The sequence below is a fragment of the Pipistrellus hanaki genome, assembly GCF_964339955.1.
Source record: "Pipistrellus hanaki genome assembly, chromosome: 9".
Classification (NCBI taxonomy): Eukaryota; Metazoa; Chordata; class Mammalia; order Chiroptera; family Vespertilionidae; genus Pipistrellus; species Pipistrellus hanaki.
In genome coordinates, this window is record NC_140511.1 from 68,098,165 (window position 1) to 68,123,152 (window position 24,988).

Genomic DNA, 24,988 nt, shown 5'->3' on the forward strand with positions numbered 1-24,988 from the left:
TGCCAACAAAAAGTCATCCTGGGCGGCGCGGGGCCTCGGTTTTGATTTCCAAGCGTCGTCTTCTCCCCGGGCGTGAGCGCGCCCCCGGGCGGCGTTTTCCAGGAAAGCCTCTGCTGGGGAGCCCGGAACCCAATCTCTTCTCCCCCCTCCCCCCCCCCCCCTCTCTCTCCTGCCCGCCCCGGCGGCCACCCTGGGGGCGAGGCAGCCCGGCGCGTGGGAGGGACGGCGCGCCATTGGCTTCGGCGCGGCACGGAGAGGAGGGACCAGAGGGGCCTCTGGACCCAGGCAAAGCCCAGCCGCGCCGGGTGCCGCTCGCAGTCCTCCCGGCCCTGCCCTGCCCGGCGCGGCGGCGTGATGTGAGCGCCGCGGTCCCGCTGCACGCCAGCCTCGCGGAGCCGCCCGGCGTGCGCTAGCAACGTAAGTTCTGCTCCCACCGCCGCGCGGAGCCTCGCACTTTCCCCCGCTCGCCGCCCGCCGGCCGGTGGGTGCCTGCGCAGCTCCCGGTGCTCCCGTGGCCGCGGGCGCCCCGGGACCTCTAGGCACCGGCGACCCGCCGGGACCCCAGGGGATCCCCTCTCCCTGGCTCTCCAGGGCGCCATCCCGAAGCCCTTCTGTCCCTTTCCTTTGCGTTCTCGGCTCGCTGCCCTCCCCACTCTCTGATTCCGCTTCCCTCTCCTCGGCTTTGTCCCTCCTCTGTGTTCTCTCTTGGACTCTTTATTCCGCCCTCAGCCTCCCCGTCCCGGGCTCTCGCTCGCTCTTGCTTCAGCGCAAGAGGAAAACGGAGCGAAAGCAATGATTTTTTTCCCCCCCTCTCGCCGGAGTCAGACTCTGTCCTCGCGCTGCTCAGCTCTCTGTCCCCTCCCCCTCCATCCCCAACCTGCCATTGTTCCCGGTCCGGGGAGCGAGCGCGCGCGCGGCACAAACTTGCGAACCCCCCTCCTCCTTCCTTCTTCGCCTCGCCAGGGCCCCGGAGGAGGAGGTGGCGGAGCTCCCGCAGCCCTCCAGTCTGGCGCTACCTTCTTCTGGTTCAGGGGGTCTGTGGGGCCGGGGATCCTGGGCCAGAGGACCCGGGGCGCCCACAGCCCGGAGCTCCCCGCCTGGAGTCTCAGAAAGTGGGGGGACTGGCTGGAGCCCGGAGATAAAGGACGCATGGGAGGGGGCGAAGAGCAAGGCTGTAACCGATCCCAGTCTCCAGACTGGAGTTGGGGTGGGGTGGGGGAGAAAGCTGGGAGAAACGGAACCCCTGGCTCAGCCCCAGCTCTATGGGGGGCGGGTGGAGCAGGCACAGGTGGAGACTGACGCCCCCACTCTCCCCCGAGCCGCGCGCTCAGCTGGAAGCGGGCAGCGCGGGGCCTGGGGCTTGGCCCTGGGTGGCTGGGGCCCGGCCACCCAGGGCCAAGCACTATCCATACCTTAGCCGAAGCCTAAGTGGCTTCGGCTAAGGTATGGATAGTGCTTGGCCCTATCCACCCAGGGAGGAAGCACTATCCATGCCTTAGCCGAAGCTCCGCGCTCAGACCAGGAGGAGGAAAGATTTTTCTTGCGGAGTTATTAGGAGAATAGGTCAAAAAGCTCGCTCCCGGGACTGGAGAGGAGCCGCCTGGGACGCCGCGCCCATCCCCAGCGCGTCCGGCGGAGCCTGGCTTTCGCTTTGGGGCCCCTCACTCCACCCTCCGCGCCCCCAACCAGTGCAGGTTCCGCCGCCTGCCTCCTGGCAGCCCCGGGGGAGCGTGTGTTTCGGTTGGATCGGAGCGCTGGCTGGGGGCGGGGCGGGAGCGCAGCGGAGGCCGTCCAGTCCGAGGTTCCGCCGAAGCCGAAGCGAGAGGGCCTCCCCGCTCCACCGCCCCGGCCCCACTGCTGCGCACTTCCTGGTTGATTTCCTCCAGACAAACTTTTCCTGAAGGCCCGGGGGCTGCAGGAGCGCTCACCCCAACTCTGTGGCCTCTTGGACCTTCGCCCCTGGAGGTCTGTGGAGGAGGGAGGAGGGAGGAGGGTGTCCACAACCCTCTCATCCTGCAGCCTTCAAATCCCAGGGACACTGCGGGTGGGGTGGGGAGGTTGTTGGAGAGAAGGGAGGAAGCACTATCCATACCTTAGCCGAAGCTCCGCGCTCAGACCAGGAGGAGGAAAGATTTTTCTTGCGGAGTTATTAGGAGAATAGGTACTGGGTCTTCTCCAGGCCTCTGTGATCCCGTCTGAGACATGGGTCCCTGAGGTACCCTCTGCCCCCGATATCCTGGAAGCCAGCTGCCCTGGCTTCTCCTTTTCAGACCACATGCTGTCAGCTCAATCAGTCCCAACAAATTCGGAGCGAAGGGCTGAGGCCCAAAGCCCTTCACTCAGATCTGGACGTCAGTACCAGCTGGGGTCCACTGCTCAAGTCTGTTCTCTGCAGGGGGTTGGGGGAGGGTAACCCCCCCCCCCCGCTCTCAGGTCCCCTGCAGCTTCCCCCCAGCCCACGCTCAGCTGCTTCCCCTCCCCCCAGCCCTCATGATAGCCATCCCCGCATCCTCGCAGAGCAATTATATTCCACACGTCCCTGGACTGTTCTGTGCTTTCACTCATTGAACAAAACGTGAGCTGTGCACCAGCAGTGATTTAATGAACACAGCGCGGCGCTCAGAGATAGCTGGGAACAAAAGAAAGATTCCTGCCTTCTTGGAAACTGACACTTCAGGGGCAGGCAAACAACTAACAAAATCAATACGCAACTCAAATAGTGTATTGGGAGGGGAAGGGGGAACATTGAGTGTTGGGCCAGGGATGGGATGGTTCCTTTAAATAGGGTGGTCCGGGAGGCCCTCCTGAGGAGGTGACTTTGGAGGGAAGGCTTGGAGGGAATGAGCTGTGGGGGTGTCTTTGGGAAGGAAAGATCCTGCGGGGAGCAGCCAGGTGCCAAGGCTCTGAGGCTGGCATGTGCCTGCTGTATCTGAGGAGCCGGTGTGGCCAGTGGGGAAGAGATAGGAGGCAAGGCTGGCTGAGAGGGGATGGAGCCTGCCTGATTCACAGAGGAGGGAAGTGGTGCCCCGAAACTGCATGTCAGTCACCCCGGGACATGCAGTCCAGGAGAGGCAGCTGCAGAGCAGACGCAGCTGCACGTGGGGTGCCTGCCTCCGAGCCCACAATACTTTCCCTTCACCCCGCATCTCAACCGTCCATCCGCAGCCCTGGTTGTGCCCCTCTCAGGGCCAGACCTGGCCAAGAGCCAAAGACATGGAAGGGAGCCCACCCAGGCTTAGTAAGTACCCCAGCGGCTCCATATCTCTGCAACCTGCTGTCAGCTCCCTGCCCACCTGTGGTCATCTTCCTGCTGGCCCCGAGTTCTCTCTCTTCCCCTCTCCTCCTTCCCAGGGCCGCCCCCGTTTTAGTGCCCCACTCTGTAGTTGATGACGATGGAGCCCCTGTAGGGCGCCTGTCCCGAAGCTGGTAAGGTCAAGGGGGAATCTGAAGCAAGGAACCGAGTCTCCTAGTCTGAAAGCAACAGCAGCAGCATTATTATGGAGCGTTCGCTATGAAACAGGGACTGTACTTCTCTCTAGGGGTTGCGTGTGAGCTTCACGGATGAGGAAACGGAGGCTCAGAGAGGTGGTGTCACAGGTCCCAAGGCCATGCAGCCAAGAAAGGGAGGAGCACAGACCTCTTTAGTTGTGACCCCTCATCTTTTAATCACTAAGCCAGAGCCCCAACCCCCCTGGGGAGGGCGGATGTGAGTCCTGGGCTGTGGGTCCGGCCCCTCAGCGTCCTGGGGGATGTACAGGGACCCTTCTGCCCGCCTCCTCCAGCACACCAGAAGGCATTTGCTTCTGAAAAAGTTGACTCCAAATGGCGCAGCATCTCTTCAAGGAAACGTCCCCCCTCCCCCCCTCCCTCTCCGAGTTCCTGAGAAGCTAGAGGGGCGGGGGGAGGGGGAGAAGGATGTGTCCACTGCCTTCTCACAAGAGCTCTGGCTGCAGAGAATCCGGGAACCAGGCTCTCCCAGTGACCTCGGCCCCCCGTGGGATCCTGAAGCACCGGCCGCCCCATCAGGGTCCTGACATGGTCCCTGGGAAGGACAGGAATTCTCCATGTGCTCTGCCTGCCCTTCGTGAGTGACAGCGGGGACAGGGGAAAACCCTCTCGGTGACTTCGGAGTGGTGACCCACAGCGAGGCCTCGCCCCCCTGCACACAGCAGCCACTTCAGAGCCCAGGTCAAGGCCCCATGGGCCCTCTGCCCCTCCCCCCCATGCAGCACAGCAGGCGATGTTTACTTTCTGTCTCAGAAGCTTTGCAGATGTTTGTTTGCAATGGGAGCTCAGGCTTTCCTCTGCTTTTCCAGTTTGGAGACCAGGCACCTTCAGAGCAAGAGAACTAACTAGTGGCGGGACCCGGAGACAGCCAGATCCTGACTGTCCCAGCCAGGAGGGGCCCCAGGGCCCACACTCCCCTATTGTCAGATTTGGAAACTGAGTCGCAGAGTCTGGCCCGGCGGCCTCAGCTGACTTGTCTCAGCCCGGTGGCTTGGGCTCCCCACCAGCCTTCCAGCGTTAGCGCGAGCGAGTGAACCCTCCGCTGCCAGCTCGCGCTCCTGGAGGCCCGTGGACATGGAGCGTGGGATCCCTCTCTTGACTACGGAGCTTTGTCGTGGGAACCGGGCTTGTTGCCACGGCAGGACTCGCATCGTGCTCCCTCCTCTCCCTGCCGGTCCTACGCTGTCATCCTCGCCCTTTGCAGCAGCGCGGACCCAGAGCCCGCCGTGACGGTGGGCTGTGACAGAGACGGATGATGCAGCCTGGCTCACCGGCTCCCTGGGAGAGCAGGCTGACTAAGCCCGGTCCAGCCCTTAGAATAAGGACGCTCTCGGGGGGACATGCAGCACGGAGCCCCGCCACATGGCAGCCTGGCCTCGGCTTCCTCCCTTAGCCAGTGAGGGGGCCCTGAGACACCCGACACCCCTCCCCCGCCCCAACCTGCACCCAGGGACCCCTGTGATGATGTCCGTGATGCAGCTGTGTCCCTCCGGCCTCCCTTGTGTCCTGTAACTTCCTGGTTTAGCTCTAACCCACCTACAACCTCGTAAGGCGGGCATGATCGCCCCCATTTAGAATAAAGGAATGCGGAGGTTCAAATGCCCAGCCAAGATGTGAGCACAGGTCCCTTTGCCCCCAAGACTCACTGCCTGAGGGCCCAGGTCGTGGGTTCGGGGCTGGGGCGGGTCTTTAAACCCCACCTTGCCCAAAGGAGGGATGGGCTGCCCCAGAGAGGGACCACAGGGTGAGGCAGATGGTGTGGGCGTGTGGCTCCCTTTCTCCCCGGCCAGGGCCTGCGTGTCTCTCTCTCTCTCTCTCTCTCTCTCTCGCTCTCGCTCTCGCTCTCGCTCTCGCTCTCGCTCTCGCTCTCGCTCTCGCTCTCGCTCTCTCTCGCTGCCCGGCGCTGCCAGTCCCAGACCCAGTTTCCAGGTATTTTGCAGGAACGTGATAACAGAACAATGGGTCTCCCAGCAGCCCTTCCCCGGTCCTGCTTGAGTCCCAGGACTGGACCCCAGGGAGGCCGGACCCCGGGGCGGCGTGCAAATGCTGGCCGCTGGCCAGGGGCATGGAAGGGGAGATGGGAAGATCGCTCAGAGCTTAGTTCTTTTTGGAGGTCAGGCTCCCACTCCCACATACATGCTCCCCAGCTCCTCTCAGGAGGTCCAGCTCATGTGGTTTGAATTTCAGGAGGCACGTTGGCCTTCGTTTCTGTGAAATGGGGGTAATGGTACCGCCAGCCTCAGGTGGTGTGGTGGGGGGTTACTGGGAATTCCTGGTCGCCCCTTCGGCCCCCTTCAGCCCCCTCCGGCCCCAGGATGGACGCCCAGGGGGTCGTTCTCCTTACCAGACGAGAGGACAGGTGGTCCCGCCGCCAGCAGGGGCTCTTGATGGAAAGAAAAGTGGTTCTTTGCTGTCCCGGCAGCAGTGGCTCCTCTTTGGATCACAGGTGGTAGGTGTTCTGGGTCTCAGGCCCCTTCCTCTCCGTCTCCTCCTGACAGACAGGTTCCAGGATGGGGACAGATCTGTAGTCCATCCGTTTCTATGGAAACCCAGCTTCCGGGGACGGGGTTGGGAGAGGTCCTCCAGGACCGGCAGAACGATGCTCCAGCCCATCTGCGCTGCGGCAGGAGCAGAGCCTGGCGGCCTCCCAGGAGCCTCCTAATTGCCGTCCTTCACCTGGCACAGAGCCCGCGCCGGGCCCTCCACTGCCTGTCAGCCTGCCTCGCTCCTCACAGCCCTGCAAGCCCAGACGGAGCAGCGCGGTGTCGCCAGGAGGAAATAGAGGCTCGGGGAGGTTAAGAAACTTTCCCGAGGTTCCCGCCTAATGAAGATACAGCATTGAGGTTTGAGGCCAGGTTTCCCAGTCCTTAAGTATATGCACACCCCCCTCCCCAAGCCACACACACACACACTCTGTCCTCCGCCTCTGACACTTTTACCTCTGACACCTGTCCCACCCCTGTGTCCTCCCTCCCTGTGGGTTCGGTCTCTGTGGCTTTGCTTGGCCTCTGCCCAGTCCTGGCCCCTCTGTCCTGCTGCCACAGGGATCTCCCCTGGCCTCAGATGCCGAGCCCACGAGGAAGGGGGTGGGGATCTTGGCCAGCAGGCGCCTCTCAGCCCCTCTCCCAGCTCACTAATTTATCGCAAATGCATGTTGAGCTCACGTGCCCGGGACTGTCCCAGGCCCTGTAGACACCCCGCCCCTTGCTCATCCCCTTCTAGTGCCCGCTGCAGCTTTCTGGGGCAGTGGGGCGAGGTTTCACCCGAATTCTCACCCGGCCCTCTGACCCCACCATGTCCCAGCACCCACCTGCCAGGCCCTTGGGTGTGTGCACCCTCTCCCGGAGTCCTCAGCACCCCAGGAAGCCCTGGCCCCAGACCACCTGCCCAGGAATGGCTGCAAATTCAAGCCCAGCCCCGACTGTTGGCAAAGCCCCCTTCCTGCCCTCCTCTGCCACTGGCCCATGTGTGGCCTGGAGCAGGTCCCGTCCCCTCTGCCTCAGCCTTCTGCCCTGCGTGTTTGGAGCTGAGCGCCCCCCCCCTCCCCTTGGGCCCTGTGTGATCCTGAGTGTCCTGGGTGGGCAGTGAGACCCGCTTCTCTCAGCCTGTTTCATTCGCCCGTGCTGACAAAGTGCCTACTGTGTGCTGACAAAGTGCCTACTGTGTGCCAAGGCGCATCAGGGACACTCTGAGATGAGCTCAACACCAGCCCTGCCTTCAGCTCACTACATCCCAGGAGGCCAACCGCCCGTGACATGACTGGGAGTGTGGGCTAGAGGTGCTACTTACACCGAAACCCATGAATCCAGAGGAGGGCGGGCAGGCAGGGCCCTGGGAGGAGGAACAAGGAAGATGGGCGGGAGGAGGGTTGCAGGGCAGGAAGGGCCCTCCTGGCTGAGCAGTGGTTTCAGAAGTGGAAACAGCCATTCAAAGGAGCGGCTTCCCAGCTTTATTGAGAATCGAGGTCACAGCAGCTGGCCGGGGCAGAAGGCAGAGGGTCACGAAGTCAGGGCTGGGGGCTGCAAGCCACAGTCTCCCTTCTTGCTTAGCAGGTCCCCCAAGTGAGCGTGTAGATGGAGAGGCAGCCCTCCTCCCCACCTTTCCTCTTGTGCTGGGGAAGCCTGGCACCGGGAGAGCCCTGGGGCCCTTCAGATGCAGCTGGCTCTGGGAAAGGAAGCGTGACAGCCCTGCCAGGCAGGCTTTTTCCATTTCCTCGGCCGAGTGAATGGAGAGAGGAAGTGCAGGAGTGCGGGCCTGTCTGCGGCAGGCAGGGTGCTCTGCTGCAGGCACTGCCCACGCGCCCTCTGTGTCCGCCAGCACCTCTGCAGCGCGGGCCTTCCCACGGCCCCATTGCTCAGGGCAGACGCTGAGGCTGCAGGACTTGCCCAAAGCCATGCACCTGTAGGAACGCAGAACCGGGATTCAAACCCAGGTCCGGCTGGCTGCCCCAAGCCGGTGTCCAGCCCGAGAGCAGGCAGAGGATCTGAAGGAGGTGCCCTCTGTCCTCATTTAAGTTAAAACGGGGCCAGGCCCTAACATGAACACATAGAATGGCCTTTAATGGGAAGGAAAGTCCAAGGGCGGATGAGGGGTTGCCTTGGGGGTGGGGCATGCTTAAGGCTGATGGGTATATAGGAGGTTGCAGCTGCTCACCTGTCTCCCCAGGCAGGGCCCAGCCCTTCAGGTAAAGATGGGACAGAACTCAGTGCTCGGGACGTTAACTAGAGGCAGGTGCAGGGGATCCGCTCCCTGGAGATCAAGTTCAAGATCTTGGAAGGCGCCAGGGCCCTTTCTTCGTTGGTGGTGAGCTCAGTACTGGGGCAGCACCCTGGGGTGGCTGCAGTGGGTCCCGCTGGCCCCGGTCCCTGGTGGCAGTGCCTGTGGATAAGGCTTGTCCCACCTCTGAATGACGCCAGGGTCAGGTGGAGCCTCTTTCTATACCAGCCCCCGCAGGCTGGCACTGCCACACCTCACCGTCTTCGATTTATGGTTCCAGCCTATGTGGCAGGGGGGAGTTTTGTATGCTGCAGGGGAGAGGACAGTGGGCAGAGGAGCTGGGGTCACTGACACCGCCCAGGCCTGGGGACTGGGGCTTGAGAGTCAGCCTTATGTCATGGGGCTGAGGTCTGGGGGCTTTGCCCAACGGATGGAGGTGTTAGGAAATGCCAGTCTGGCCCTTCTGGTTTCCCCTGGCCTCCATCCCAGAGCCACTGCTGCATGGGGAACCGGGGCGGGGCCGGAGGGTCCTAGTGCCCACCTCCACCGAGCACTTTCCAGGGGCCAGACACACTGTCCTCCCTACCTCACAACTATAGCCAGTGTTCTCACAACATTCCTTAAGGTAGGACCCTTTATTTCCCCGACGACTGGTGTGTGTGTGTGTGGGGGGGGGGGGGGGGGGGAGGGTACGTGGCTGAGCCATAGAGAGATTAAGTGACTTGCCCACAGGCACTCGGCTAAGAAATGGCAGACAGGATTGGAACTCAGGCATGACTTCAGTTAACGTTAGGTCTTCCGCAGCAAGCTGGCCCTTTGGGAAGCGTCCTGTCCATCACATTGTTTCTCCTTAGCCTTGCCCTAGGGCACATGTGTCAAACACAAGGCCCACGGGCCAAATCCAGCCCGCCAGGCCTTGCAATGTGGCATGTGGCCTGCACCGCGCTGTCATCACTGCACTCCGCTGTCAGTTTATGACATTGTCAGTTTATGACTGTTCAGTAAACCATTCGGCCCGCGATTTAGGCTGCATTTTAGATTTTGGCCCCTTCTCTGATTGAGTTCGACACCCCTACCCTAGGGGAAAGGTAAGGGTTTCCATTTCACAGAGAAGTAACTTGCTTTGACTGATGGCTGACAGATCAGCCCCCCCCCCCACCCCCACCAGGCAGGGGCCCTGGGGCCACCATCCTCTACCTGCCTCACAGCACATCCTCACTAACTGCAGTGTCTTCATGTAATCGTGCAGGGGCTGCACTGTGTGCTCTGACCAAGCTTCTCTTTTTGTCGCTAAATACTCTAGGAGGTGGGAGGTAGTATGAATCCATTTCACAGATGGGGAAAACCGAGGCTCAGGGAAGTGAGGAGACTTGCCCAAGCCACACAACCAGTAAAGACTTGAGTCAGGCAGCATGGCAGCCTGGGAGAGAGGGTTAAGTGACGGGTGGTGGCGGGGAGAGAGTTGGAAGACTGACCATGCCTGGTGCTGGCAGGATGGGGAGAGAAACCCGGAGGCCCATGCCTTGTGGGGAATGCAAATGGGCCGCCGCTGTGGATGCGGTCTGGCGCGATCTCCTGGAGCAAAATGGAGGGGGTAGCGTGTAACTCAGTATTTACCTCAGAGAGATGAACACTTACGGTTGCACTAAGCCTGTGTATGGATGTTTATAGCAGCTTTGTTCACAGTCATTAAACTCTGGAATCAACCCAGTTGTTCCTTGGTGAGTGACGATAATGACACTGGTACATCCGTCCCGCGTGATACATACGACTGTGCCGCGGCTCTCAGGCCCGCCTGGCAGCGGGAGGCGTGCCAAGCTGATGGCAGCTTCGCTCTGGATTCACAGGCAGGTGGTGGCGAGTGGCTGAGGTGTTGTGACAGCTCCTGGTCCCCGAGGAGCCGAGTGATTAAGCCCTGGCTCCCCCCCTCTCACCCCCCAGGGACTGGCCTACAGGCACAGGGCACTGAGCTGCCTCCTGGCGGCCCCAGGTGTGTGTGTGGGGGGCAGGGGGCGGAGGGGAAAGCATAGCGGCCCCCAGTTGACAGATGAGGGACGGGGCTGGGGCGCTGAGGCAGGCCATCTCTATGGACATGGCACTCACTGGAGACCTCCCATCCTGATCTTGCCCTGAGTTCCCAACTCTAGCCGGTGCCTTCTGCCCAGTGTGTCTACGCCTACAGCCTCATCATCCAAACGCCGCACAGTCTGGTTCTCGGATCTGATGTTTATTTGCAGGGTGCTTCACTTTGCCTTAAGATACATTGGGGGCCTGGAGGGGACTTAGAGACATCTCTGCGCTCTGCCTTTGGCAGCCCTGGAGCGTGAGGCTCGCCTGGGGCCACGCAGCACTGAGACCTTGGTCTGAGGCCCTGTCCGGGAGGCCGGCACCTCCAGACCAGGTTCCCCGTTGAGCCTTGTCTGTGAACTCCGGTGATGTTCCTGCCTTCCCAGAGGGTGGCCCTGGGTGGGAATGAGATGTTGGAATACGGGAGGCACCCACTGCTGGTCTCTGGGGAACCTTGTTGAACTTGGACTTCTTTGTACTTGGGTCTTCTCATCTGAGAAAGGGGTGTAAACAGCGCCCATCCTGCAGGGCGGAGTGGCTGTGTTAGAGGAGCCTGGTGCCACTCCGAGGCCAGCATCTGGGAGCCTTTGCTTCATTGTGGTTTCCACTCCTGTCTCTTCTGTGTAGGTGTTTGCTGACGGAAGGCGAGAACGGGCACTCAACTCACCTCTGCGTCTCCCTTGCCCAGCTCGGTGCCTGGCACACAGTAGGTGCTTCAGATCTGGCCCAAGGTGGAGCTAGGGGCTGGCCGGGGACTGGGGACTGTGGGAAGCCATGGGCAGACACAGGGGATAGAGGAGAGGCTGGTGGTAGGTGCTAATGGCAGGGAGGGGAGAGACCTGGCCTGTCTGAAGCCCTGCCCCTGACCTTGGCCATCCTTCCTCTGGCTCAGCCGGGTCCTGGGTCCTGTGCCAGCTCCTTGCCCTGCCTTCAGTCCGGGGGATTTGAGGCGGGAAGGGCTTGCTGGGCAGCAGGGATTGTCTGGGCAGGAGTTCACTGGGGAGCCTGGACCCCGGCCTCAGCAGGCCCTGGGGTGGGGGTGGGCTGTCCTCTGGGGTCTGGAAGCCGGCGGGACTCGTGGCCTGAGCCCCCTGTCTCCCTGCAGCCCCTCCACAGAGGCCGGGCTCTGGAACAAGATGGCAGGCAAGCAGCCCCCGCCCCTCATGAAGAAGCACAGCCAGACCGACCTCGTGAGCCGCCTGAAGACCCGCAAGATCCTCGGCGTGGGCGGCGAGGACGACGACGGGGAGGTGCACCGCTCGAAGGTGGGGTCTGCCTCTGGGGACCTGTCGGGGGGCAGGTCTGGCCCACCCACTGCGTTGCAAGAAGACGAGCTGAGACCCACAGCGCTGCAGGAGCCCCCGGGACTCAGCTCGTTTTCCTGGAAACTTAATGGAGATGTCAGGGGAATAATAACAAAACTGAAAACTGATAATTAGGTTTGCGTGCTTATTATATGCCTGTTAGCGTACCGCTGTCTTATAAGCATTGTTGAATCTTGCTAGTCCTGGAAGATGCAGAGGCAGGCATCAACCCATTGTAGAGATGAGGAGACTGAGGCTCGGAGAGGTTGGTGATTTGTCCACGGCTGCACCAGGAAGTGGCAGAGGAGCCAGGTTTCAAGCCCACGACTGGCAGACCCCCGAGCTTTCATTCCCAGCCACTGCCTTTTCAGCTTCCCTTAATCCCTGGTGTCAGGGAGGCCGTGAGGGGGCGGCCTCAGTGTGTCCTTTTCAGCTTGGGTGGCCATTGGCTAAGCATAGGTAGCCAGCTGGGCTCCTGAGCATGCCAGGGGGAGAGGGGTTGAGTGGCCTGGGCACTGCCTCCCTTCCCCTCCCCCCCCCCCCCCCCCCCGTTGCCTCTGACCCCTCCCCTCTGTGTTCACAGATCAGCCAGGTCTTGGGCAACGAAATCAAGTTTGCTGTTCGGGAGCCTTTGGGACTGAGGTAAGCATCCCCTGTGTGTTATAGGGCGGAGCCATGTAAGACCCCTTCTCATCAGCCTTACCCCCTCTGGTCTTGCCCTTGACTTCATCCCAGCTCATGCCCTCCCCCCAAACCAGCCATCCCTGGCACCTTGGCTGGAAAGGGGGCATCTGCTGGGGTCTGGGGTGGCGGCGAGGGGCTTGGCTGTAACCTTCCTATCGGTGCCTCCCCAGGGTCTGGCAGTTTGTTTCTGCTGTGCTCTTCTCTGGCATTGCCGTCATGGTGAGCCCCCGCCCCACCCGGAACCTGAGCCACTGCTAGGGGCTCCTCCCTGCCCTGGGCCCCTGCTGCCCTCTCCTCACCCCATGGCCAGCCTGAGGCCCCATCTGTGAAGGCTCGCTGGCTGCCTCCATGTCCTGGTTCCTGACATATCCCACCTGTGCCTGCCTGCCTGCCCCAGAGCATCCTGGATCTATGGCCATGGTCCCGTCCTGGAATGAAGGGGTGGGGGGCAGTTAAGGTCCTGGCCCCAGACTGCCCCAGGGACCCTGGCCTACTTCCAGTAACCCCCGCTGCCCCCTCTCCTGAGCTTCCCAACTGCTGTCCCCAGGCCCTGGCCTTCCCTGACCAGCTCTATGACGCAGTCTTCGATGGAGTTCAGGTGACCAGCAAGACCCCCATCCGCCTCTATGGGGGTGCGCTCCTCAGTGAGTATTGCTGGGGAGGACTCTGGGGGAGGTGATGGGAAGCTGGGGTCCCAGCTGGGATGGAGGGAAACATGGAGAGTCTTCCTCTGTGTGGATCTGTGCCTAGGCTTCCCTTCTCAGATCCCCACCTCCAGCTGATGTCTATCTCTGCTGGGTGTATGCTGCCATCTTGTGGCCACTGGTAGAAAATGCACCTGTGGATTGGGGCCGAGTCTGCCATCTTCTGGACAAGCACTTACTGAACGCTTGCCTGGTGATGTGCCACCTGGGCACTGAGGTGCAGAGATGAAGGAGGCCAAGGCCCTGCCCTCCGGGGCCTCACAGCCTCGGGAAGCGGGCAAAATAAACACTGTGTCAGTTCGGCCTGGTAGAGGCTAAGTAGGTGGTTCTCCTGGGAATGTGGTCTGCCTACCCCCCACCTCCATTCCCACCCCCACTCCTGGGAACTCCTTAGTGAGAATCCTTCATGGGCTCAGGTGTTCTGTCTTCAGCAGTCCATTTGGAAAAACAAAATGTGATTGTAGGACCAGGGAGCCCATCAACCCAGAATCATAACGGAACCTGACAGGGGCAGGGTACCTAGAGCTCAGGTCTCCCATTTTACAGATGGAAAGACCGAGTCCCAGTGAGGAGCTGTGACTTGCCCAGTGTCCCCCAGTGTGATGAGTTTCAATTTGAGGAAATGCTTGAGGGCAGGAGCTGTGGATGTGCACGATCCGGGCTCCCTGGCCACGTAGGGCCAAAGGGACAGAGAACCAGGCCCCTGGCCCCTTGTCCCAAATGGGTGGGTGGGTCAGGCCGTCCTGCCTCCACACCCTCTTTGTCCCTGCCCAGGTATCTCTCTGATCATGTGGAACGCTCTCTACACGGCCGAGAAGGTTATCATTCGCTGGACTCTGCTCACCGAAGCCTGCTACTTCGGGGTCCAGTTCTTGGGTGAGTCCTGAGGCGGGCGGGCAGTGAGGGGAGGCGGCTCTGCCCCCGCCTCCCAGCTCATGCCACTTAGATTTCTAGGAAGTGAGGGGAACCTGAGGAGGAGCCCCCGTGCAGCTGTGTTTACCTGTGTGCCTGCACACCTGTGCTCACACAGCAGACACCCCCTACCTGCATCTTCTTCTTCTTTTTAAAAATACTTTTTAAAAAAAATGTATTTTATTGATTTTCCACAGAGAGGAAGGGACAGGGATAGAGAGCTAGAAACGTCAATGAGAGAGAAACACCGACCAGCTGCCTCCTGCACACCCCCCACGGGATATGCCCGCAACCAATGTACATGCCCCTGACTGGAATCAAACCCGGGACCTTTCAGTCCTCAGACCGACACTCTATCCACTAAGCCAAACCGGTTTCGGCTACCTGCATCTTCTGAATACACACTCAGGCCCTCCACAGCCCCCCGCACCTCGGCGCTGGGTGACAGCGCGCGCGCGCGCACACACACACACACTCACACGGGCTTTGCCCACATGCACGCCTCAGTTCCTGCCACGTGGGGCAAATCAGAACAGATGTGTCTGTGGGGTCAGACAGCTGGCAGGACCCCCGCCCAGCTCAGGGAGCAGCCTGCCGCCCTGTGGCGGGGTGAGGGCACAGCCCTCTGACCTCAGCTCCTTCTCCGGCCTTTCTCCCCCACAGTGGTCACGGCCACGCTCGCCGAGACCGGCCTCATGTCCCTGGGGATCCTGCTGCTCCTGGCCAGCCGCCTCCTGTTCGTCGCCATCAGCGTTTACTACTATTACCAAGTCGGCCGGAAACCCAAGAAAGTCTAGCTGACCACTGGGCGGGGGCCTTTCCGGAGCAAGGAGGCCCTGGTCCTCAGTTTCCCTTTGGTTCATGGAAGACAGGAAGGACCCTGCCTGCCCCGGGCAGACAGGAGTGGCCGCCCTCCTTCCTCCTGGGCTCTCCCCAAATGCTGTGATCAGGGCTTTCCGGTTTGAGGAGGGACGGGGCCTCGGCACCCCTGTTCTCTGCCCCACACCAGGACGCCTCTTTGCTTGATCCTCTTGGTCTCCTGATCCCCTGGACGGACAGACGGATGGATGAGAGATACCATCACGGGGTATTGGGCTGAGGCGAGGCCCGCCCCTCTGCCCGAAGGCCCCTCCTTCTTCGGAGAGAGGCTGAGGGCTGTCTCCTTGTCCTCCCCTCCACCCCCAGCCAATCCAGTGCCCAGGCAGCTGGAAAACCCAGAACATGACCTTGTGCCCCTATGACTTGTGGGGGCCCCCTCTCCACCCCTAAACACAGGCACCCGTCCCCCGCCACAGCCCAGCCAGCCACAGGCTGACGGGTGGGGGTGGCTGTCGTTGAGCTGGCATTTGCCCACCTCACAGGAAGGCCATGAGCAGCAGAGCCCTGTCCCTGCCACCACGGGCTCTCCAGGCCCTCGATCTAGGCTGCTCTGCCTCCACCCCAGGTCCTGGAGGCCCCTAGGAGCCCCCCTCGCCCCACTGGCCTGGGCTCAGAGGCTGCCAGAGGCCTCACCCACAGGCCGGCCTGACGTGGACGGGCAGATCCACCTGTCAGTGATGGGGCTTGGAGATGAGAAGAAAAGCCTTGGAACTTGGCATGTTCTCCAGGGTCTGATGCTCACCTGGCTTAGCCCCTCCCCTCCCCTTAACCCCTCCCCTTCCCAGCACCCTCACCGGGGTGCTGCCCTCTGGACCTCCAGCCTGGGCTGCCCCCAGGGTCTGGCAGGCTAGGACTGGGTGCCCTTCAAGCTCAGCTTGGGGAAAAGGTAGAGATATTTCAGCGGGCCACCTCCTTTCCTGTCCCTCCACGCCCTCAGCCCCCCGCCCCCCCGTCCCGTAGATGCCCTGGAGATGCTGAACACCCCTGCAGACGCCCCCATCCCCACCCCAGCCTGTGTGTCCCCCAGTACTCCCCCCTCCTTCCCAGCACTGTCCTCTCCAGCCCTGAGTTCTGGAGACGGGTGTGGAGAGCAGTGACCCAGGCTCAGTCTTGCATTCTGTCTTGGAATAGAGTGTTTGGGGGTGAGATGGGGGTGTCCTTTAGTGCAGCCCATCTCTGGCTGCAGCTCCATGGACCTGTGTCTGAGCCTGCCCACGGGGGTCCCACACTGCTGTCCCTGGGCCCCGCTGTCCCTGCAGCCACATTCTAGTGTCCCCTCAGCCGAGGAGAGAGGCCTGTCGGGTCGGGCCTGAGGCTGTGCTGCTGGTGTCCATGGCCACCCCGAAGGGACGGCAGACCTGAGGAAGGGCCAGCTCTTTCCTGGCATCCGTCGCCTACCAGGGTCCCCAGGGAGATCCCTAGGCAGGCTGCCCACTGCCCACGCTGCAGGTGGTGCTGGTGACTGGTGGGCAGAGCCCCAGACCCAGGCCAAGTCCTCCCTGTGGCCCATGCCTTTGAAGGCCTGGCTCGTTCTCTGGCAGGGGGTGGTGGTTTATCCCAATAACCGCTGGGCCCGGCAGGTAGACCCCTCCAGAGGCAGGCAGGGACGTGGGGGCATGGGCTCTGGAGTCGGGCTCTGTGTTGGGCATCAGATAGGGCTGAGCTGGCCAAGCCACTTCACTCTTAGCTGGGGGGCAGGGTGCAGGGCACGGGGTGCGATGAGGGCCTACCGGGTGGCCCTGTCCAGGCTCTGCACAGGGCAGTGTTCCTGTATTACTTCCCGCTGCCTGGTTAAACATTCCGGGGGGCCTGGAGGGTGGGGCTCTGCAGGCAGGCAGGCAGGAGTCCTTATTGGGGAGGAGATAGTGACAAAAAGGGGAGAGGGACATGGGGACTCACAGGTGCAGTGAGGAAGGCCCAGCTCCCATCCTGAGGATCTGGGAAGACCCAGAATGCCCCTTCCCGGTTCCCCCAGGTCCCCTGTGCCCCGCCCCGCCCCACCCCAAATCAAGACCACCTCTCTTCACGGTCACTATTTATTCTTCGTTCCTTTTTCTTTTTGTAAGAAACGGTCACAAAAACCAGTGCAAAACCATCAGTGTGGGTGTTGTTTTTTATATTACAAAACTCTTCGATATATAATATAAAAAGGGGGGGGCTCACAGGAATAAACATGATAAATTAGCTACGGCGAGGAACATTGACCATTTCCAAAATAGACTTTCGCAGGGCCCACGGGGAAGGGAGAGGGGGCTTCTGCAGACGCAGGGTGCTGGGGCCTCAGCTCGTTTGGGGGTATCCCGTCGGGCCCCTCGGGCATGGATAGATAGGAGAGGGGCGAGGGAGGCTGAGGACGGGCCCCAGCCCCTAAGCTGTGTCCCTTCTCCCCGAGGCAGTAGTTCTGGAGCAGGGAGGGTGCTTGACTCCCATGGGAGGTCTTCCCTGACCTGCAGAGGCATTCCTACCTGCTGTCACCCCGCCCCAGCCATCGGCTGCCGCCAGCACCTGTTACGTATGGGCTGCACTGTAACCACATCTGGAGCCCAGGAGGCAGAGCTTGCTTTCTCCCAAGCCCCTGCCCGCCCTGCAGGCAGCCTTGCAAACAGCTACCAGCCCGAGCAGATCCCGGGTTCCCTCCCAGCCTGGGGAAGTCAGCAGGGTCCGATTCGGGGTTCCTTGGCACCTTCCTGGAAAGTCCTTGGCGGGAGTCTCACCTCCACCCACGAGCCTGCCTCAGCCCAATGGTCCTCCAGTTTGGCTGCCCTGCCTCTCAAACCGTACGGGCACGTCTCACCGTCACGGCCAAGGTTCTCGCGGGCTGCCCCGGACCGGAGCCACGCAGCTGCCCAATGTGACCTCCAGTCCTGCCCAGGCAGCCTGGGGTGTTTCTCCCCCTCCCCCCCCCCCCCCAACCTCCCTCAACCTCAGACCGGACACCTGCCTTTCCCAGGAAGCTGTATAAGCCTGCAGGTGGATCTGGAGGGGCAGGCCCCAGGCCCTGCTCAGGCTGGGCTTGGGGTGCAAGCTGTGTGGTCCCCCATTCCTGGGATGCCCAGTTGCTAGGGAGCTCGTGGCATCATGGAATGGTCAGGGCAGGCTGGTGCAGTGAAAGACCCAGGTGGAGAGGAGGGGGGAAGGCAGAGTAGGGAGGACAGTCTAACCAAATTGCTACAGCAGGCGCAGAGCTCTGGCTGTAGCTCGGCAGGGGGCAGGGGGCAGGACAGGGGAGCACTGGGCACCTGGCCTCAGTCTCTTCCCCCAGCAGTGGGAAAGCAGGGGAAGCTGGAAGCTGGCACAGCACCTGGGGGACAGAAAGGGCCTGTCCCAGACCCTGAAGAGATGAGAGGAGGGGAAGGCAGGCACCATGCTCCCCTTCCCATCACCCATCGATGGCCCTCTCCCACCACGCCCAGGCCGATCCTCAGACCCTCTGCACGGCCTCCACCAGCCACTCCTGCCTCCTCATCCGGGTGGAGGCCTCTTGCAATCCAGTTGCCAGCGCTGGGCTAGAACCTGAGGCCTGTGCTCTGAGGGGCTGATCGGTGGGTGCTGTGTGAGCGTCCGTGAGCCTGTGGGAAGACCTCTTCCTGCCGGAGCCCGGAGGGAGCACTCAGACACGTGCAGTGGAGGGAGAAGGGGCAGGAAGTGATGTCACCGCAGAAATGATGAGATGCCCTGGAAATTCTTGAGCCTGGTGGTAACGGGGCGCAGGGGGAGACCGTGTGTGGCCTTAACCCTCAGGGTTACAAAATGGGCAGAACCACAGGGAAATGGAAGCCTGAAGTCAGCAGTCTCCAGAGGCAGAGTGCTGTCCTGGGAGGTAGTGAGGTCCCCGTCCCTGGAGGTGTGCAAGGAGAGGGTGGCGATGTTGTGGCGGCAGGGATCTTACGGAAGATATTCAAGCTACAGTTCTGGGTGGGAGAGAAGAGCCAGATGGTCTCGGGGGCTCCTTCCAGCGCCGGGAGCCAGGGGGTTAATGGAGAACAGGGAAGGGATGGGCTTGTGAGCAGAGACAGGCAGCGTGGAAAAGGGACTCTGGTGTGTGCACGTGTGTGTTCCTGGGGGCTTAGAAGGTGGGGATTGGGAAGGCAATCGGCAGGGAGTGGCGGGGGGAAGAGTCCAGAATCATCCAGCTGCCCTGTCTCTTCTGGGGAGACCATGATGCTGGGGCCCGGGAGGGACGTGAGCAGCTCTGCCTGACCGAAGCTCTGGAGACCACCCAGTTCTTGTTCAGTACGTCACGCATGCGCTGTGTGGCTGTGGGTGACAGCTCTGGGCCGCCCAGATGTTTGGTGCCACAGCTGGGGAAAGCGAGGACCCCGCCAGCTGGGCCATTCTCGGCTCCAGCGTCCGCAGCCACTCTTGGCCCGTGCAGGAGCAGGGACCAGGCCATCAGCCGGACGGGGGACGGCGAGGAGGTGCCTCGTTCTCAAGGACGTTGCGGCCCCACGTCCTTGGGCCCCTGGGCTCTGGAGACAGCTCTCCTGGATTTGCTTTTGCCTCCTTGTTGCCCAAATCCTCACTTGCTTGGCAGCAGGTCCCGAGGCTGTGAGGGGAGGGCCCGGGCCCGAGCTCAGGGCTGCGGGAGTCCGGTGGGCCGAGGAGGGGGCCGGGCAGGTGTTCCTTTGGTCTCTGGTGCAGCCTGCGGCCTGGGTGCAGAGCCCACGCCCCACCCCGGAGTCCAGGCGGGGCGCGTCGGTCCATAGGTTCATCGTTTCATTTTGTTTTAAAAATAGCTATTTTCCCCTTGCCCTCTCTCCTGGCCAGTCATGATGGCCTCACCTCCTACCCCTGGACCCCAGGGAGCAGGGGCGCGGGGGAGAGGAGGGTGTGGGTACTGAGCAGTGGTGGGCAGGGTGACTCCTCCGGCGTCCGGCCACGCCCTCTACTGGATGCCCCGGAACAGGCACATGGCGAAGATCATGGCGAAAAGCTGCACAGAAAGGATGCGTTGGCTCGTTAGGCAGGGCCCCCAGCCTCCCACGGGGCTGCCCACCCTGAACGGAAGGGGCTAACCCATGGGGGGGGGGCTGCGGGGGTCTGCCCCCAATCCCGTGTGTGCCTTGCTTCTGGGGAGGAGTCACAGGAGTGGGCCTTCACGTACCTCGATGGCCAGCACCCCGATGGCGAGGGCTCCGGCCAGGTAGACGTAGGTTTCGAAGGCGTTGAGGATCACTGTGTAACAGCCCTGGGGGGAAGGACCAGAGGTGAATCCACAGCCCGAGGGATGGCCAGGGGTCAGGGGTCAGGGGTCAGGGGTCAGGACTGTGAAGCCGGGAAGCTGGCAAGTGGCCCCAAAGCTCAGGCAGTGCTGTTGGCATGGAGCAAGGCTGCCATCCCTAAAGGCTGCCCGCCCGTCCTCTGCACCCCTCTAAGCACATCCTGGCTGGTGGGAAGGGTCTGAGTGCAGAATTGGGGGGGGGTGCGGGTTACCCCCTGCATCTCTGGGTGTCATTGCAAGACAATCCTTCCCCCGTCTCTCCACACCACCACCCACCCCCCACCCCCTAGCCCCCGCCCCAGGGGACAGAAGCATAAGTCCTTCCTGTGCATGAAGCTGACTTTGACACGCCTCGCCCAGGGGGCCTTGTCCAGCAGAGAGGACACCTGCCCCTCTGCTGTGGGCAGTGCACGTGGGCCTTCACTGCTCATCTCCCCTCCATCTGGCTCGGCACCAAGGCCCTTTGGGTCCCTGGACTGAACCAACTGGGCCGGCCAATTGAGGCCCCAGATACTGAGCAGCCGGAACGCCCTCATGGCCCCCATCCCCCAGGGAGAACTGGGTGTGGGTTTCCATTGCTCTTCCAGCATCCTCAGCACGAACCTGCTGGCCCTGCAGAGCGTGGCCCTCCTGAGGCCCTCGCCTGGAGCTGGACTTGCCCTATTCACCTGGCTCCAGCCCTTCTCTTGGGTCCTGGTGCAGACCATACCCCCTCCCACCCCAGGGCCTTTGCATGTGCCGCTGCATTGCTTTTCCCTTCCCAAGAGAATGAGGGGGCAGCACTCTTGTTTCATGGACAGTCACAGAGCACCCACCCTCACAGCCCTTCACAGAGCAGATGGGGACCGTGGGGATGAAGCAGATGGGGACCGTGGTGCTATGGGGAGAGAAGACCTAAGGTCACCTGGACGAAGGGAGAGTGTGGATGGTTTCCTGTTGGCGGCCACCTCACTGGCCCAGAATCAAGGTCTAGCAAGGTTGCCACCTACTGGGGACCCTCTGGCTTGTTCCCAGCAGAACACATTCTCCACTCTTGGGACAGCTGAGGCATTGAGCTGGGGAAGCTGTCACAAGGGTTCGAATCATATCAGTGGAGGAGTCCAAGTATCCATCCTGGGGCACCTTTTTTGGGGGGATTTTCTGACTTCCCTTCACTGGAATTCAACGGTAGACAGGGTTGGTGGACTAACTCTACACCCATAGGCAGGTGCCCTCGGCCTTGGCTTTTGGTGGCCACGTGACCAAGTCCTAAGCAGAAGTCGCCAGGAGGTTTCCGGGAAAGAAGCCGGTGCCACCCTTTCCCCTTCTTCTGCCTGGAATGTGGGTAGGTGTCTGGAGCCATGGCCGCCATTTGCCATCATGGAGTGGCGAACACAAGGAAAGGCCACAGTCCTTGACGGACATGGCAGAGCCCCTGACGCGATGTGAGAAGCCACTGCCTCCCAGAAAGCTTTCCACGTGTGACACATGAAGGGACATGCTTAGCCCCTTTAGTTGGGTTTCATTGTTTGCAACAGAACATGTTGCTGGCAACTGACATGGGCTCTCAAGTCATTCCAAGTCAGAAATGCACCCTGGGCCTCAGGGAAGTAGGTTTAGTAGGAAAAGACAAGCAGACAGTCCCTTGGCAGAGGCTTTTAAAAGTTGAGGATGCTCAGGAGGGATGTGTGTCCCGGAAAAGGAGTCCCAGGAGTCAGTCTCAGTCACCCTCAAGGGCCAGGCGAAGCGTCGTCCTGAGGAACTAAAATAGCTGCTCAGGGCCCTCTGTGGAGCCTCCGACACCAAAGCCAGGCCCAGGAGAGGGACGGAGGCAGCATCAGCGTTTGAGTCAGAAATGGGAAGCATGTCAGGGGGAGGCCCTCAGGACCAGGGCCTTTGCAGCTATGAGATGTCTGTCACCATAGCTGCATCGGACAGGAGGGGGGGCGGGTTGGGGAGAAAGGCAGGCACAGTGCTTTCCCTTAAGGATGTTACCCAGTGACACAAATCACATCTGTTTATCTCCCTTTGGCTAGAAGTTGGTCACATGACCTAGCTGCAAGAGAGGCTGGGAAGGGCAGACTTTACCTGATGGTCATGGGGCATGGGGTCTTATAAAGCCCCCTTTTCCAAAGAGGAAGGGGTGAATGGAATGTGGGAGCAGCTATCTGTCTCTGCCACTGTACAGGGGACCTGAGGTCCAGAGAGAATGTCCTGGTGACATAGGGGTTAACAGCCAGGCCAGCTGACAGCACAGCCTGGAACTGCCCCCATGTCCTGCAGCCTGTCCTCACAGCAGAGACCCAACCCTGGGTGGCCCACCTGCCCCAATTCAGCAGTGACCTCATCCCAGCGCCCTCGTCTCTTTCTTGCTGTCTCTCTCCCGCAGTGCAGGAGGCAGGACTGTGTGTGTGTGGGATGGGGGGGAGAGGGGGGAGAGGGAGACAGAGGAACTTGCTTTTGGGGCCTTGTGTACCCTTAGACATGACCTGGGCAGGCGCAGGGGATGGCGGTGCTGAGTTGGGGAGACAAGGCTGAGGCTGTCAAGAGACTTACCAGATGGCCAGTGTCAGGCCTCAGCTCAGCTGTCCCATCCCTAGGGACTCCAAGAGGCCTGCCTTGAGCCCTTTCCCTGGTCCCTTCTAGCCCATCATCTGGTTTTACTTCCTCTTTAGTGGTGGTTGCCACGTGAAATGATCACTTTGGGTTCATTTGCTTCCTGTTTATCATCTGCACCCTCTCACTCAGCCCTGAGCCCCACGGGAACAGGGGCTTGTCTCCTGTCCCCCGGGGGTCCGTGCATCTGGAACTCTCCCATAAAGCTCTCATTAAAGAGGCATGGGTCCTCCTCGTTCTCTCCTCTCTCTCTGTCTCACATACACACCGAGGGGCCGAGGGCTGGTCACGGGGGAGCCTGTGCCACAGGATGGGGAAGGGATTCTTCGGAGACTGAGATGAAGTTCTGGGGTGGCATGAAGTCCAGGAGATTCCCTGATCCTGCTCCCTTGGAGCCAGGAGGTGCTGCCCCCCCGCCCCCCCATGGCAAATGTGAGCTTCCCCCAAAACAGAGTCCATGACCAAAAAGGGGGCACCCACTGTGTGATTCTAGTTCTGGCTCCCAACCTACATTATTAGAAGCTCAAGGAGTGTTCCGCCCGCAACACTGGAAAACTCCTACTCACCCTTCAACCCCAGCCAAAAGGCCCACTCCCCTGGCCCGTGCCATCACCGAGCATCGGCCACCTTCGTCCTTTCCCCTTTGGTTGGATGTCAGGAGCCCGGATGGAGCCCCATTCGCCTCCATTCAGTCCCGTGTCCCATCAACAGCCCATGGGAACCTGGAGCACCTCCAGACCCTCTGGGATGACACTGCCGCCCACCACCCGCCAGCTCTGGCCCCCGCGCCCCCGGCCCGGGGAGCGGGCCTGTACCTGCTTGTTCAGGAACAGGTCCCTTCCCAGGAGGCAGTCCTCCCTGCTCAGCAGGAGCCCATCGCGAGTCTGTGGCTCCCTCCGGCAGCAGGCCTCGGGGACCTCCTCGCTGTCCAACGTCAGGAGTCGGAAAATGGGTGCAAACTTGAAGTCTTCAGGCCCGTTGACCCCACAGCAACCAAACTAGGAGGAGAGCAAAGGAAGGGTCTCGTGAGCAGGAGCTGGGCCTGCGGGGCTGAGCGGGACAGACAGGCCACAGTGAGGAAGCGTGATGGAACGGCCTCGAGATCCAGGTGGGGGACCCTGGGAAAGTCCCTCAGCCTCTCTGAGCCCCCTGGGTCCTCACTGTAAAGTGGGGGCGGTGGTGACAATCCCTGCCTCACCAGGCGCCTAGTCAGCGCTCAATAAACCGTTGCCGCTTATTGATTGCTATCATTGATGACAATGACAGTTGCGTGGGGATTCCAGTCAGAGATGGCAGACAGGTCTCATTCAGAGTGTGGGCTGTGATCGAGGGAGGGGTTGCTGGGCATGCTGTGTGGATGCGACGCGACGCCGAGGCGGGTCTCGGCGGGTCTCAGCGGGGTTGGGAGGCAGCGCCCTGGTTGGTCATTGGCATGAGCAGAGGTGTCTCTGGCGGCCAGACATTTGCAACACTGGGCATCACGGCCCCTGGGTGTGTGTGGGGGGTCACTCACTGTGATCATGACCGAGTTCCAGGTGGCAGAGAAGACGTCTGTGTCGTTGTTGCCCTGATAATGCTTGGTGAGCTCCTTGGTGAAGAATTCCCGGGTGAGCTGGAGGCAGAGGGAGAGGGTGGGCTGAGACCTGGCAGCTGGGTGCTGCCCCACCCCTCCCGGCCTCTCCATCTGTCAGCTTTGGGGAAAGGGAGGGAAGCCAGGGTCCTGGTGCCAGGCTCCTGGCATTCTCCTAAGCTTGGGACGAGTCCCTTAAACCCCACCTCAAGGCCTGTGGCCTCCAGCATCATGGGATCCCTCCCATGAAAAGTCCACACACATCGCTCAGTGACCCCGAAGCCAGGGCACCCTGGGAACCGCACTCTGCCCTGCAGCTCTCCTCAGAGGAGGCTAACACAGGGCAGGGGGCTTGCCCTCACCCCCCTCCACCCTGAGCTGTTCCTCCGACAGAGCTAAGCGGATGCCTGGGTCCCAGGCCCGGAAGAAGCCACAGCATGGAGCGGGTAGCACTTTGCACATCTAGTTTCCAGGCATGTCCCCCAAAGCTGCTCCTTCCCTCAGAATACTCTCCAGAGGTCTAACCTAGAGGGACACCCGCTGGTCACCATACTGGGTACAGGCTGCTGCCTCCTCCCCTCTGGGGACAGCCCCCCTGCTCACCACCCAGGCCCGCTTGGGTCTCCTGCCCCCTCCCTTCCCCTCTTCTCTTTGCTTCCTGGCCACCTGTGATGGGGGCCTGGCTCTTGTAGACTCAGGAGGGAGCTGGTGCCGGTGCTGGAGCCCCTGGAGTAAGATGGCCCGTGGGACAGGTGGCCCAAACTGGGTCCTGGCCAGCGCCTCAGCGAATGGTGCTCGGCTCCTTCTGTGTGTCACATGTTCCAGGCTC

General features: G+C 61.4%; 2 protein-coding genes across 8 annotated transcripts in view; one reads left to right on the forward strand and one right to left on the reverse strand.

The window, feature by feature from the left end:
* Window positions 1–203: 203 nt before the first annotated feature.
* Window positions 204–16,868, forward strand: TP53I11 (tumor protein p53 inducible protein 11). 4 transcript variants are annotated; one of them, XM_084894502.1, is made up of 8 exons: window positions 204–417; window positions 10,918–11,000; window positions 11,396–11,555; window positions 12,178–12,236; window positions 12,449–12,497; window positions 12,826–12,922; window positions 13,757–13,858; window positions 14,558–16,868. In XM_084894502.1, the coding sequence occupies exons 3-8, from the start codon at window positions 11,427–11,429 to the stop codon at window positions 14,689–14,691; spliced, it is 570 nt and encodes a 189-aa protein (XP_084750628.1). In that variant the 5' UTR covers window positions 204–417; window positions 10,918–11,000; window positions 11,396–11,426; the 3' UTR covers window positions 14,692–16,868. The 4 variants fall into 4 exon arrangements, with proteins under 4 accessions (XP_084750628.1, XP_084750626.1, XP_084750627.1 ...); XM_084894500.1 differs by having other exon boundaries at window positions 208–417; window positions 10,918–10,996; XM_084894501.1 differs by lacking the exon at window positions 204–417 and adding an exon at window positions 10,468–10,624 and having other exon boundaries at window positions 10,918–10,996.
* An 817-nt stretch (window positions 16,869–17,685) lies between these two features.
* The window catches only part of TSPAN18 (tetraspanin 18), a 139,336-nt gene continuing 132,033 nt past the window's right edge, over window positions 17,686–24,988 (reverse strand). For all 4 annotated transcript variants that reach the window (XM_084894499.1, XM_084894496.1, XM_084894497.1 and 1 more), the window contains 4 exons: window positions 24,103–24,201; window positions 23,405–23,587; window positions 19,878–19,961; window positions 17,686–19,706 (listed from right to left, as the gene is read on the reverse strand). In XM_084894499.1, coding sequence (XP_084750625.1) covers window positions 19,659–19,706; window positions 19,878–19,961; window positions 23,405–23,587; window positions 24,103–24,201 — 414 coding nt within the window. In that variant the 3' untranslated portion in view covers window positions 17,686–19,658. The remainder of the gene's footprint in view (window positions 19,707–19,877; window positions 19,962–23,404; window positions 23,588–24,102; window positions 24,202–24,988) is intronic.